Here is a 13,427-nt window from a genome sequence, read left to right as displayed (position 1 = left end):
TCCAAAGAATAGGAATAGCCTTATTAAGGTCTTAGAACAGCAGGCAGAAGATCCATTTTGCCACTACTTATTTATTTGATCTCAAGATCAGATCACTGCTACAGCACAGGAAAGATCTCAGTTACCCTCACAGAGATGCTCACACATACACAAAGCACTCGCATGCCTTGCGCCTACCTCTCCAGCCTGCCAAATCTTCCCCTTTGGTAGTTGTGTCCACCACACACGTAGATGAGTGTGATGAGTGATCCTCCTTTTTGATGGAATTATCACTGCAAATACTCCCTCCTTCCATAGCAGATCTCATATCTGCAAGGTGAAAAAGATGGCAAAATTCAGAAGGCACCAGTGGAAGCCAAAAGTAGCAGAAGTTACCAGACTAAAGCTAGACATGAGTAATGAATGGTTGCCTGGTAAAACCATGCAAGTACTGAGGACAGGAGCTGGAAACAAAAGGCAAATTTCACTGCTGTGCAGCAGAAGTTGCCTGCATGTTTGTCTCATACACTGTCCATAACAGCATCACCACATCCGTGGTTAAAGGAGTTATCCAAACAAGGGCGAAGGCAGTGGCAGTAGTATCCCTAGGACACCACTAAGTGAGAAAAGGACAGGTGTTTTGGCAGACAAGAGGCTCTCCAGGCCAGTGGATTCTTAAGGGAGCTTTAACAGCCCACCAGTCATCACCACCTGTTTTTTTCCTGAAGGATCCCCATCTATTGTGTGGCCTAGATGACATGCGGCTTTGCTTGCAAGCCAACTCCTTTCTACAAATGCATTTCCAGGAGTGCAGCAGGCTGCCAGCATACCATGCATTCCCCACTCACTGAGTTTCTTCTTTGGAAAGGAGGACAACTCGGTGGCAAAGATGTTGCTGTCTGAGTGGGTGTGCTCCTCTGAGCTAGTTGGGGTGAGCAGAGCCTCATTCTGAGATGGGAAAAGCAGCAGCTTCTGTCCTTTCAGGTTCAGGCGGGCAGGGCTGATGAGTGGCCGTCGGTACCGCAAGGAACCTGAGCTGGAAGTCACAGAGCCAGCCACCGATGGTGCTGGAGAGGGGATGCGGGAGGGAGCACAGCTGCCTGACAGCAGGGAGAAGTGCTCTGAAATGGAAACATCCCCAAAGAGAACATAATGAGATTATATTCCCAATACAATAGGCACAGTTTTCTTTAACAATTCTACAAGAAAAGGAAATTGGAATTGCAAATGTCCAACATATCTTGTACTAGAAGTCTTTACTCATTCCAGTTCCCCCACTGGAAAACATGGAGAAATTCCACATGCATTTTGGTACACTCAAGAATGACTTAGACTAGGGTTTATCAGGAGTCGGGTAAGTTTTTTCTCTGGTCAGTTGTGTCCATTCAGGAGAGCCTGCATTACACATGCCGTTTTGCAGGTAACTTAACTGTTCTGGCATGTCCTTTAAAGGCTATTGGGAAAGTTTATCAGGATGCGAGGAGGTCTGCACAATGGCATTAGCCCAGGCTGTGACTGCATTTCCCGCAGCAAACACTTAAGTAGCACAAACAGCCAAAGGATCCGTCTGGGGTCAGGAGGACAACAGACAGGTCACTGGAGAACACGGGACCAAAAGGGCAGAGCAGACAGGGTAGCCAAACTAGCAGTTCCTTGGGCTGGGGAAGGAAAGTGAAACAAAAGAGCTGCCCTAGGAACAGTCTGAAGTCTCCTAACAAAGCAATCTCAAGTCAGCTGTAGAGCAGGGAAGGGATCCTTGGTTCGTCTCACTGATTTCACTGTGAGCTCTTCCAGGGAAAAGGACATCCAACATATACAGCACCTTATTTTAATACAATCCCACTCTTAGTTGGAATTCTCTCTGCAGCATTTCTAACAGCAAAACTGTTAGATATTTTCACTGGGATGTGAGCAGGTAGGAAAGAATTAAACTTGCATCATGTGTTTCAACACACTCACTGCAAATCCTGCAAAGACATTTGCTCTGGAAGGCCTAGTGCATTACCTGATGTAGGAGATTCCTTGGACTGAGATGACTGTGACGCTGGTCGACTTCCGCTGAACAAGTAGCCAGAATCTAAAAAACAAAAATGAAACAGTTTGAACCCAGCTGGCTCAGCTACTGGAAGCCTATCCTTCAGAAATGTAACTGCATCATCTTGTCATCAATCTCAGAAGGTGACGGGTGGTAAATGTAGGCAGGGAAAATGTCCCTGTTTTCCTGGGCAGGCTATGTGCCAGCGTCAGAATAATCCATTTTTCCCAGCTGCAGCAGAACAGATCTGTCCAGCAGGCTCCAAAACCAGCCTTGTGACTGTATCACAGCCTGGCTTGCCTCTACTTTAAAAGGAAGAAGGTGATGATATGGTTGTATCCTTTTCTCATGAAAAGAGCCTTTAGGGTAGATCATAGCGTGAGATGAATTCCCATCTAGCTGTCAGGCATGGTAGCCATAATAATGAGGCAGAAAAAAAAAAAACAACCCAACAAAACACCAACAAAAAGTACTGAAGTCAGGAAAAAGAAGTGCTACAAATGAAATATCAAGAGCTTAAATTGATTATTTTTCTTAGGTATTTGATTTACATCAAGGCAAACAGCTTTGGAAGCTGAAAACCTCACTGTTTGCAAAAAATATTCGGCCCCAACAGCATGCTCTCTCCAGTCTGGTTTTGCACCTTAGCAAAAGAAAGCACAGACCTCACAAGGGTGGTTTAGCATGCAGGGGGAATCCCAGGCATTTGGTGCATTTGCACCTGCCCTTCCAGTGGCAGTTAGGTAACTGGGAAGGTGAAGGCTGTGCCAAAAGCTGCCATGCTGCTGAAAGGTTTGCATGGCTGGTCTTTCTCTTGCTCTTAGTGGATCTGGCAAAACTGCTGGCAGCATGAACTAGAGAAATGTCAAATCAACTAAAAAAATACCCGCAAGACTGCTCTCTTTGCTGCAGTGTTATCCTAGAAACTGCCACATTTTGGTCTCTGACCTTCTGGTAATCACTTAGTGACATGGGAAAGCTTAATTCTCCTTGGATGGAGAACTGAAATAGCGTTTAGCTATTAGCATTTATTTGAAATGGCAAATAGCATTTGAAGGTTATCTGTTAGTTTCAAGCACAGAAAAACTGAGGGCTTACTGAGTTACTGGGAGACAGTCTTTCCTTAGGTCTATAAATCTTCTCTAGATTGCAGCGAGCCCTTAAAACCAAGAGGAAACAGGGTCTCTAAAGCAGCTTCAATAGTTGTGCTAATGCATATCAAATCCAGACTTCGGGAAGAGCCTGCCTTCAGCTCTGCTCCCTTCAGCTGTAGCAAGAAAAGCAAACTACACAAAGCAGCTAGAAAGAAGGGAGCAATCACCCTTGCCAGATCAGTTATCCTAATGCTCCCAATCACTTCCAAAAGCTGCCCTTCTCCATTCCCATGTCTAACTGCTCCTTCTGTCTCTCTCCCACACAGAGCCTTGTAGCTTGTGCCATACTGCCACAAATGCCTGGAAAAGCCTCTGGATTTCAGTAAACCCACAGCAGGCAAGCACTCAGTGACTTTTGTTTGACCAAGACGGCAATGGCATGGTGCATAATTTCTTAATGTCAAAAAACTGATTACCAACGCTGGATACTCCTCTGTGCCACAGGAGCAGCAATCCCTAAACAGGACTATAACATGTGGATACTTCGCAGTCCATTCTCTTCTGAAGCATTGTACCAGTCCACTGTCACTTCCACTGGGCCAGAAAGTTTCAGGCACACTTACCTGCTCTGGCCAAGGAGGGGATGGTACCCAGTGAGAGTGCCCTGTTGAGACGACCAGGAAGAGAGGAAGAAGAAGTTCTGCGTGGGGATCTGAAGAGCTGTTGGTTTGTCAGTTGGAGAATACTGGGTGGTGTTGGGACAAAGAGAGACGTGGCAGGCGAAGGGAAGCCAGTCCCAGTGCCGCTGGGAAAGAGAGTTATCGAATCCCCAGAAAGGTACCTGCAAATGACACATGACAGACATTTAGCAATGAGTACATTCCAGTAACTCCCTCTCTCAGTTGTACTTCTTGCATGAACACTTTCTTTGTTATCAGGTTTGTACTAATTTTTCAGTGCAGGACTGAAAGATGCAAAATGCTTAAGAGTTTACGGGAATGTTCCTACACCTCTGAAACTGCGAAAGGAAGAACTGCTCAACCTTACTTAAATTATTGTGCACCAACCTGTCCCACAATACAGGGTGGAAAAAATGGTGGAACTGTTCAGGAACTCAAGTGCAAATAGACATAGTACCTTGGTTCTCTCCCTGAATGAGAAAATTACCTAGAGACCACCCGAATGGTTTACAAAGTCCAGATACACATAGGACCAACAATAGAGTACATTTTATGTTTGTTATGTGCACATGCAAACAACATGCTTAGAAGTGTCATAACTGTGGCAAGCAAGTAGTTATCTACTAGCTTTTTGTCTTTAGAAATCAGAATCAACATCTTACCTCTGATGCCAGTATAGAGAAAAGTATTTTTATGGGTACCTAGATAAAGACTTAGGCACAAAAGCTCTGTTTTAAAACTAACATTCAAATATCTTTAATACATTTGCCTTTATTATATTTCTGTGAGGTAATTAAGACTCACTAGCCTCACTTTACAGATGGGAAAGAGAAGCAAAAAGAAATTGAGTGACTTGACGAGCATCACATAAAAATCCTGATAGAACAGAGATACAAACCTGGGTTTTCCAATCCTAAATTGAGGCCTAAACTGTTACATTTTCCTTTCTCTGCATATCATAATTAGCCACAAATATGTACTAGTGTAGTGATTCAGAGGCAACTGTGCTCCTGTAGCATACACTCCAGGAAGTGTCTTGCTTCTAGTGCATAAAAACCAATCTCTTATTACAGTGCCTGGAAAATATTTAAATTGCCAGTAATAATGGCAATTGTATTTCTAGGTCTGTGAGTTGGTTTTCAATGGGTTCTTTCCAAGTCAAAGAGTGGAGCTGTAGAACAGCATGTCCAACTTGAGAACAGAAGACTTGAGATAACAGACAAAACACACTAAGGGTACCTGTACCAGTTAGCTTGATTTTTAAGTACTACAGGCATAATTGACTTCTGTTCCACTGCTAAAATAACTGTATGAGAGGACTTTGTATTTTAAACAGTTTTTGCAGCTAGCACTGCCACAGTATTTCACATGCAATCACTATATGCAAATAAACTATGCAATCAATTTCCAATAATCCCATTTTATCACCTACCGTTGCAGTGGTTTAAAATTTAAAAGTCAACCTAAAACAAACAATCTGTCAAAAACTTACTCCTATTTTTACCGTCTTTCTACTCCTCCTTGCAATCACGTACTGATCTTAGCCTATGTGTATGGTTTAGTTGACTACACTGCATCAGAAATAAAGAGTCAGCTTTGGAGTCTCACTTGTGTCCTCATGCCACCAAAATGAGCATTCTAAGAAGGTTGCAATGTTGAAAGTATAGGAAATTTGTATTATTTTTAACAAGTGAATAAAATAGATGAAGGAAAGTCTAGAATATGAACAAGATCTCTCAAGGTTCTCCTGTAAGACTTTTGTTTAGCTAGAAACAGGCAATAGAGTTGTCAAATAAGTCATGATGAAGTACTAACAAAGTATGAAGTGTATATATTTTAAAACTGAGATATCAGGCTTTGCAGCATACAATCAAGCTGCAACATTTGGAGGTTTAATCTCACTTCTGATGAAAACAGAGACAGATGAGAGCAGCAACGTGGCTTTTCTTCTGTCAGAGGAAAGCCAATAGTAAATCAGAGCGTGAAGGAATATACGTATCTCAGTCTTGCACTGTGAGATGATTTATGCATGTGCCATTCTCTCTTGGAGATTAAAGAGGCAATGCAGCAATATTATGCAGTGCTAGCATATCCAGAAGAAGGAGTTTAGAGTTAAGATTACAATTTAAAATATCTTGTAAAACTACTTATCTGCTAGTACGAGGCAGACATCAACAATCCCGACCAGCTTAATCAGGCTGAACAACCTCTGAGCCAACCAGCTTCCTGGTGCTTGCAAGCAGCACATGCCTTTAACAGCAGCAAGGAACTCGTCAGTCTTGCAGCAGAAATTGCCCAACCTCTTCAGGTTCCAGAGGACCTGGGAATGGTGTCATGCTTCGCAAATGTGCAGAGTCCTTTAGTGCACATACACACATTTGCCCCACCACACATACAGATGTAAATAGCAGATATAAATGTCCATCTCAGCTTTGTAAGAGAAAACAAATGGGAAAGGGAATTAAAAGTGCAGCTCAGGACTATGATATGAATCATAACAGAAAGAGTGATACCTACCACTCCCTGTGCCATGTCTGCGAAGGGTCAACTCAGAGCATTGCCTGTGAACAACATAGCTCTTTTTTTCCTAACTTTGCACCTTTTGTACTTTGGGCTAAAGGAACCAACTTTACACAGCTCCTTGCTGCAGTGGAAAACTACTTATCTGGCTTATTGGCTTTCGGTAGTTTTTCACTTAGTGGGCTGGAAGATACTACAAGCATTTATCACTCATAACCATGATCTCTTGTAACTTTTTGGATCGGACTTCCATGGGCTCTGCTGCTTAACAGCCCCACTTCTCAACCTCACCAAGTTAGTGCAGTCAGATCCTCCGGGCACCTGATGAATCATTTGTCTTGCACCATCCAGAAAAGGAATTTTTCTGGGTAGCAAAGAGGAGCTCAAGAATTTTAAGCATAGCATATTAATGCCTTAGGATTGAGTGCTGATCAAAGAATGGCTTAAATATTGATCTGCTCTGAACAAAGTAAATTCCTGCAACATGTGCAAAAACCTGTTCCTTTTCTATGCTTTCTTCTCTTTAGTGTTTGCCACTGTCATGTCAAGAGGGCTAGATGCTGCTAAAAAGCAGGGGTGCTGCCACAGGAATGCACTTCATGCCTGAGAATGGTCAGCTGAACCAAAGCTTCTTTCAGAAGCAGATGAAAAAAGGTGAGATCAAGGGGATCATAAGGCAGGAAGCAGCCACATCACAGCCCTGGAATGGAGCAGTGCAGCTGTGTCTCTGCTCTCAGACTACTGCACTGCTCCAAGCCATTTGTGCATGTGATAACAGTTGTTCTGGTAACAGTGAAAAAGTAACCAAAAAAGGAAGAAGGAGGGAGGGAAAAAAAGTAAAAAAAAAAAAAAAAAAAAAAAAACAAAAAAAAAAACCACGAAAAAAGAAAAGGCTCTGGAGTCAGACAGTTTGTGGAAATAGTCAGGGCCCGGAAGCCGTTTATTTCAGAACTTGGTATTGTGAACATCAAAAATTGGGTACCTTAATTAGTGTTTACAATGATCACAGCATTACTAGACAGTTGGGCACAACTCTGCTACACAGATACTTCAAAAATAAATAAGTAGCTTAGAGAAGAGTATTACATGGTACGGGACTGTACACTGTCCTGAAGAAACACCTCCTGCCAGCAGAGCCTCCCCTCCTCTGTCCCAATACCTGCCTCTTATCCAAAGACAACACCGTATATGTGTGCCTTTTTAATTCACATTTTAAACAGAGATGCTGCATCACCCCTGGGATAGAGAGAGACATGGGAGAGCATGGGTCAGGTCAGACTACAGGGCTGTAGATGGACCCACTCCTACTATCAGATAATTCAGTACATGAAGTAAGAAGGTTAGATGCAGTCACCGTCAGGCAGCTTGCTGTATGTGCCTAGGTCCACCTGCCCGGAGGCAGCCAGGGAACCACGTATCAGTCATGGGACAAAACGTTTCCTCCAGACTTAAGATCCCATCATAATTTACCTATGAGTTATCCATGTACAACTGCACCATTTTCTCCAGGCAGCATGGAGACTGCAGCAGCAGCTCACTATTGCCTTCCTGCTGGGTGCGAGATAAGCAAGTTTCTGTGAGCTGACATACAGTCACTCATCTGGTCTGCTGCATCACATCAGTCAGTGCCATAACCTGCGCCTCCGGTCAAGTTGGCAGAATCAGGAGTAGAGAGCAATATAGTGAATAAAAAACAGGAAGAGGGAGAGGGGAGAATAATGCTAAAAAAGGGCACAGGTCTCAGACACATTAAGATTTTGGTACGTGACTTAGAGAACTAGAAACTTTAGCTGCCAAGACTAAGAATTCTTTTCTCCTACATGTTGCCGTGTTTTAGATGAAAAAGGAGGGTTGAATTAGAGTTGAAAATGCTCCAGCTGCCAGGTCCTGCACTAATACCTTCTACAGTACAGACAGACGTTTGGCATCAATTTTGCTTTCCCTCCTAGCTGATGGCACAAAGATGTGTGTGGGGTGTGTGTATGCACATCCCATGTCTACAAAAATCCAGACTTGCTGGCATGATAAAAATATTCATAGGACCTCTTCCCTGCCTGTGTACTTGATAGCTTTGGTCCCAAAATAAGTCTTTACAGGGGATGACTCAAGGTACACTTCAGGACTGAGTACTGCCCCTTTCGTATGAAAGCATCTGCTATGGCTCAAAGAGGCCCCAAGCGAACTAGCAGGTGATGGCACACCTGGAACGAACTAGCAGGTTATATGTGACAGCACACAATTTCAAAAGCATCTCTAAAAACCAAAGCAAAGCCATACACCACAGCTCCCTGCTTTCATGAGCGGAGTCAGTCTGGAGCAATCATCTGGCTATTAATTATATTAATTTTTATAATTTGTCCACAATACATCGATACATACTTTCTATAGTATCTAAGCATGATTATTAGATTCACATAATTTCAGCGTACTTGAAAAATATTCATAAAGCCAAAATAAAACACCACTACACCATTTTTATATTCCCCTCTTGTCCTCACCCTTTGACACACCCAAGCTCAGTTCACTAGGGCATGCAAAGCACAGATGTAGGAAAGGAGGAGTTAATAGAAAGGAAAGAATGGGATATAGGTATAACATATTTAGAATTGTAAAGGGCCACAAAGGTGTCAGTTTGCATGCAGTGATGTCAGTGAGGGCTTCAGAAAGACCATAAGTAGCAGCAGCAGGGATGCTTACTTGGTTGCTAGCTCTGGGTTCTCCTTCAACCCCCCGACAGTCTGCAGAGCTGCTCAGAAATTTTAGACTGCAGCCCAAGTATCCTCTTACGCCCAGCCACTTTCACTGGTAGCAAATGAAGGACAAAAGCACTGGCCTGGCAGACATACAGGCAATGCTGTCCCAAGTTGCAGCTGCATCAGTTCCACTGAAGCAGAGCAACAGTGTTGTCAAAAATCTTGTCCAGGGAAAGGCACTTAATGAACTCACATTGGCCCCTTTATACACCCAACTCTCCTGGGCAGGGTACGAAATGCTTTTGAGTTGGCAGATGAGCCACGGCCACTGTGAGAGCAGACCAGAGTCAGTCACTTTGGGCTGGAGCAGATTTGATTTCAAGTGACACACAAACCCACTAACAATCCCTCGTTACCTGAGCTCCATTCTGTAGTACTATCCTCTGGTCCAGACACCAGCCCACGTCCAGTGTAAAAAAGCAGCACCTGACATTAGAGGCTTTGGGGCTAAAATCCTCTAATACTGTTGAGTTAAGGTGTTTGCATGCTCTGGCCTGCATGGCTGGGAGAAACCTCAGGCAACAAAGCTGCATCTGGCAACCACAGGTTACCGCATGTTCCTCTGTGGCCTGAAATAAGAGTCTAGCTAAGTGAAAACAAGAAGCTCAAAGTACTGATCAAGTGTTTCTGGATTATTTTTGTGTCAGCCGGGTTAGTAAGTTACCAGCCCTTTGTTAGCCATTATCCCCCTCAGCAGAAGGAAATGTATACCCATGTGTCATACAAAATAGCACCTCAGCTTCACGAGGATGGTGGCACTGTGCTCAGATGTGGGACTTGCACTAAAATACCTGAGCTGGAAGCATACATTTCCTTCTGCTGGACTCACTGTGGGGGAAGCAACCAGGCAGAGTCAGATAGCATATCTAACTGCTGAGCTATTTCCTAAATGAACCTCAGGTAAAAAATGCAAGGTTGGCAAAGCACCTTCCATACAGAACCTACAGCATGGCATAGTGTTTAGAACAGTCTATTTGGCATTGAAATCAGGTATTGCAGGAACTGTCTCAGTAAAGGCAGTGGTGGTTTAAATAGTTTTTTTTCCAGAAACAATCAACGGTAAAATACTGCTAACTTATAACTGATCTTCTTCAGGCCTAATTGTCTAAGGAGACACAACTGGTACAGATCGAATGCTAGCAGTTTATAAATCACACCACCTCTGGAAAAAAACACCTTTCTCCTCCTTTCTTCCCTCTCCTCTGCAAGATCAATCATCCTTTACCATCAGCAAAAGCATGTGAGAAAAGCAGAAAGAGGAGACTGTCAGCAGCAGAGTCTCCAAAAGACCAAAAATTCAATTGCTGCAAGTTTGTTTTTGAGGCTCTGAGGTTTTTTGTTGCTTTTAGAAGCAGCAGCATAGACATGCTGAGGCACCAAGAAGTGGGAAAATAAGCTGACACCTGAGCAAAGACAAAAGCTTCTTTGGCATTAAAACTAAACCACACTCCAATATGTGTTTTGTTATTTTGTTTTGCCATTGAAATTTTTCCAATTATGAGTGCAAAAGTTTTTGAATTATAAGTTGTAGACAAAGCACCGCAGAGACCAGGGCTTCAGTTGGGACAGCTTGGCCATAAGCTTTCTGATGTTCTGACACACAGAATTAGTGCAACTTGTAAATATACTTCATTTGTATTAATCTGCATAAAGTGAAGACAAATGGATTTCTTGCTTGCATGTCAATTACAGTTAACATTATCTGCCAGATGAAAAGATTTAAAACTCAGAATAGATTTGCACTTGCTGTGCAAACAGAGCTAAGTATTTCTTAACAGTATTATTCAGGCTTCACAGTGTAAACCCCACTCCTTCCCACAGTTCTATCAACTGCCTGTTCCTCATATCTAGTGTGCGTCCTCCCCATCCCATCCCAGTACTGCACAGGAAAAAAGACCAGAGATTAAAAGAACAGAACAGGCACAGGAAAAACAACGTAACACTTAACAGCAAAACATCATAAAAGGCACCAGACCCCAGGGGGCTCAAAGATGGGACATGTTTAAATTGAAAGAAAGAAAGAAACAAAAAACCAAAAAAAGTGCTGCTAAAAAGAAGGGAGGAAAACAGCTGTTCAGAAGAGATAGGAGGCCACATGAAATAGGACAAAGTGAAATTTAATACAGCCTTGACTTTCAGCTCCTGAAAGCAAAACATCTGAAGAGGCTGACAAACATATTTAGAGGCTGTCACTTAGAGTTTCCTTGCTACTGGGCAAGAAAATTTGGACAGATTAATTTTATTCTTATTAAAAGGATAGTGCCATTAGAAATCAGGCATGACATTACCAAGACCATCCCCACATATTTTAACAGTTTGTCAGCTGCTCACCCCCCTCCTCCTTCTAGTGGTCTCAATATATCCTTCTAAACACGAGATTCCTCCCATCACTGGGACACACTTGACAGCTGAGCAGCAAGAGGAACCGCTCACCTCTGCCACACCAAGCGGCTGCAAGCTCATGTGCTAGAAGCCAGCAGGAGCTTTCAGTCCAACTTCTATAAGTAAGTGCAGAAGACAATCACAGCTAAATAGAAACATGAGTCTTTTCCTATATTTAACTTTATGGGGAAAACTTGAAAGTACTGAAGCAGGAAGAGGGGAGGAAGAAAAAAAATGTCTAGCTGTCTTATTTCACTTAATGGACATAATAGCTCAAGTTTCCTGGGTCTTCTATGCAGCTTGTTTAGAGAATGGTAGAGCTGGCACTGGATTTGGTTCCAGTGCCCATTTCATTAGGTGGCTTTCTTCACCTCACTGTTAACAGCAGATGGGCTGCAGAACAATGGTGTTGGAAGGGCTGCTGCAGTGGGGAGTTTTCCATGGGTGAAAACATTATAGCCATCACTGCACTGAAAGGAAAGCCGAGTAGATAGTGATAGCACTTCCATACACAAAATCGCCCCCCCGCTTTTTTCATCCCCTGCCACTTCCTGTCCTTTCACCAGCTTACTACTGTCCGTCTTAACATTGCTCCCTGCTTCAACAGGCTGACAGGTACAGAAAGACGACTGGATTTTTAAGGAACATTTCCTACTAAATCTCCTAACGGAGAGTAGGAAAGAGGCACCAGAATGATTGTGAAAGTCTAACCCAGCACTGAGGACCTTGCACACTTCTGTTGGCCTTTTTTCCTGTTTTGATGAAGTCATGTGGCTTCTTGTAGTATTTACTTTGAAACAATTCTCTAAATTCAATTAAGTATCACAGGGGAAAATGGGACATAATGGTTATTATTTAGCATTTTGGAAGTCTGAGACTGGCACAAGAAACAATCCAGGACTGTGAACTGGAAGAGAAACCTTTGGTATCAGAATTGATAAACAATGCAACACAGAAGAATGGAACCAGACTTTGCAGATACTGGATTCCTTTTGTGGACAAGTAAACAACCCTCAGAGCAGCATCGTGTACAAGCACCAGAATGGAGAAAGGTGTTCTGTTTGCTTGCAGGTGGATATTGCATTTATCTGAAGGCACCGAAAAAAGTTCCACAGCAGAGCACATCTGGGAAGCAGGTTTGTGTCCCCCCTTCCCATGTCAGTTGTTAAGCTACAGGCACATGGTCCTTCAGCCAGGAGCTGTACCTTCCCATGATACACTCAGCTTGGCTTATTGTTAACGAATCTCTACAGAGCTTTTGTTAGTGTTACCTTTCTGCTTTCAAAATAAATACCAGTATGAAGAACAGTAACTATGAAAATCTATGAAATCTCTTTTGTTTTCTTTAAAAAAAAGCTTCTATAATTTCACCAGCATCTGCAACATCCAGTAGCGTCTGAATCTTTCAGCAGGAGATGCAGATACTTCATAGTGAGATCTCCATTCTGATTATTTTAGAGCTTATACATAGGAAAATCAAGACATCCAATTAACTTATATCAGACTGTTAGCGTGGCAAGTTCCATTGCACTATTCTGAACAGAAGAAAATAGCACATCTTCTGTAACAATGCTATTTCCTCTTAAAGGCCCAAATCCAGATGAGAGACTTGGTGGAGTGCCTTGCGAAAAACAGTGCAGGCTATCAGACTGCTTATCCTAAGAGGCCCCCACAAGTTAATCCTACAAAAACCCAAGCAGCTGAAAGCTCTTTCCTCCCCACACAGTAACATCCAGTCATCCCAGATTTCAGCAGAGGACTGCCAGGCACTCAAATCAAAGTCACCATTTCCAGACCCCTTTCTTCAGCAGCATTAGCACCAATGCCAGACTTCAAAAATACCCCCACCAAGTAACAAGAAAAATCCATCTCTATTGCCATGCAGTCCCCCAGCAGAGGCTCCCACCCCTTCCTGTAGCACATCCTCCTAATCTGTGTTCTCAACAATAAGGAAAACATTGACTAAATAAGTAGTGATGTACAA

At 43.0% G+C, this 13,427-nt stretch overlaps 1 protein-coding gene across 5 annotated transcripts in view; it reads right to left on the bottom strand.

Annotated features, from left to right (window-relative positions):
- Positions 1-13,427, bottom strand: part of TMEM201 (transmembrane protein 201) — a 34,877-nt gene that overhangs the window by 4,738 nt on the left and 16,712 nt on the right. For 4 of the 5 annotated variants that reach the window (XM_075027328.1, XM_075027329.1, XM_075027326.1 and 1 more), the window contains 4 exons: positions 3,732-3,949; positions 1,985-2,056; positions 810-1,100; positions 178-309 (listed from right to left, as the gene is read on the bottom strand). In XM_075027328.1, the coding sequence (XP_074883429.1) occupies positions 178-309; positions 810-1,100; positions 1,985-2,056; positions 3,732-3,949 (713 nt within the window). The remainder of the gene's footprint in view (positions 1-177; positions 310-809; positions 1,101-1,984; positions 2,057-3,731; positions 3,950-13,427) is intronic. The other variant, XM_075027327.1, reaches the window with a different exon arrangement.

Source organism: Buteo buteo, chromosome 5, assembly GCF_964188355.1.
Source record: "Buteo buteo chromosome 5, bButBut1.hap1.1, whole genome shotgun sequence".
NCBI classification, from domain to species: Eukaryota; Metazoa; Chordata; class Aves; order Accipitriformes; family Accipitridae; genus Buteo; species Buteo buteo.
This window is presented reverse-complemented; position numbering and strand designations above follow the sequence as displayed.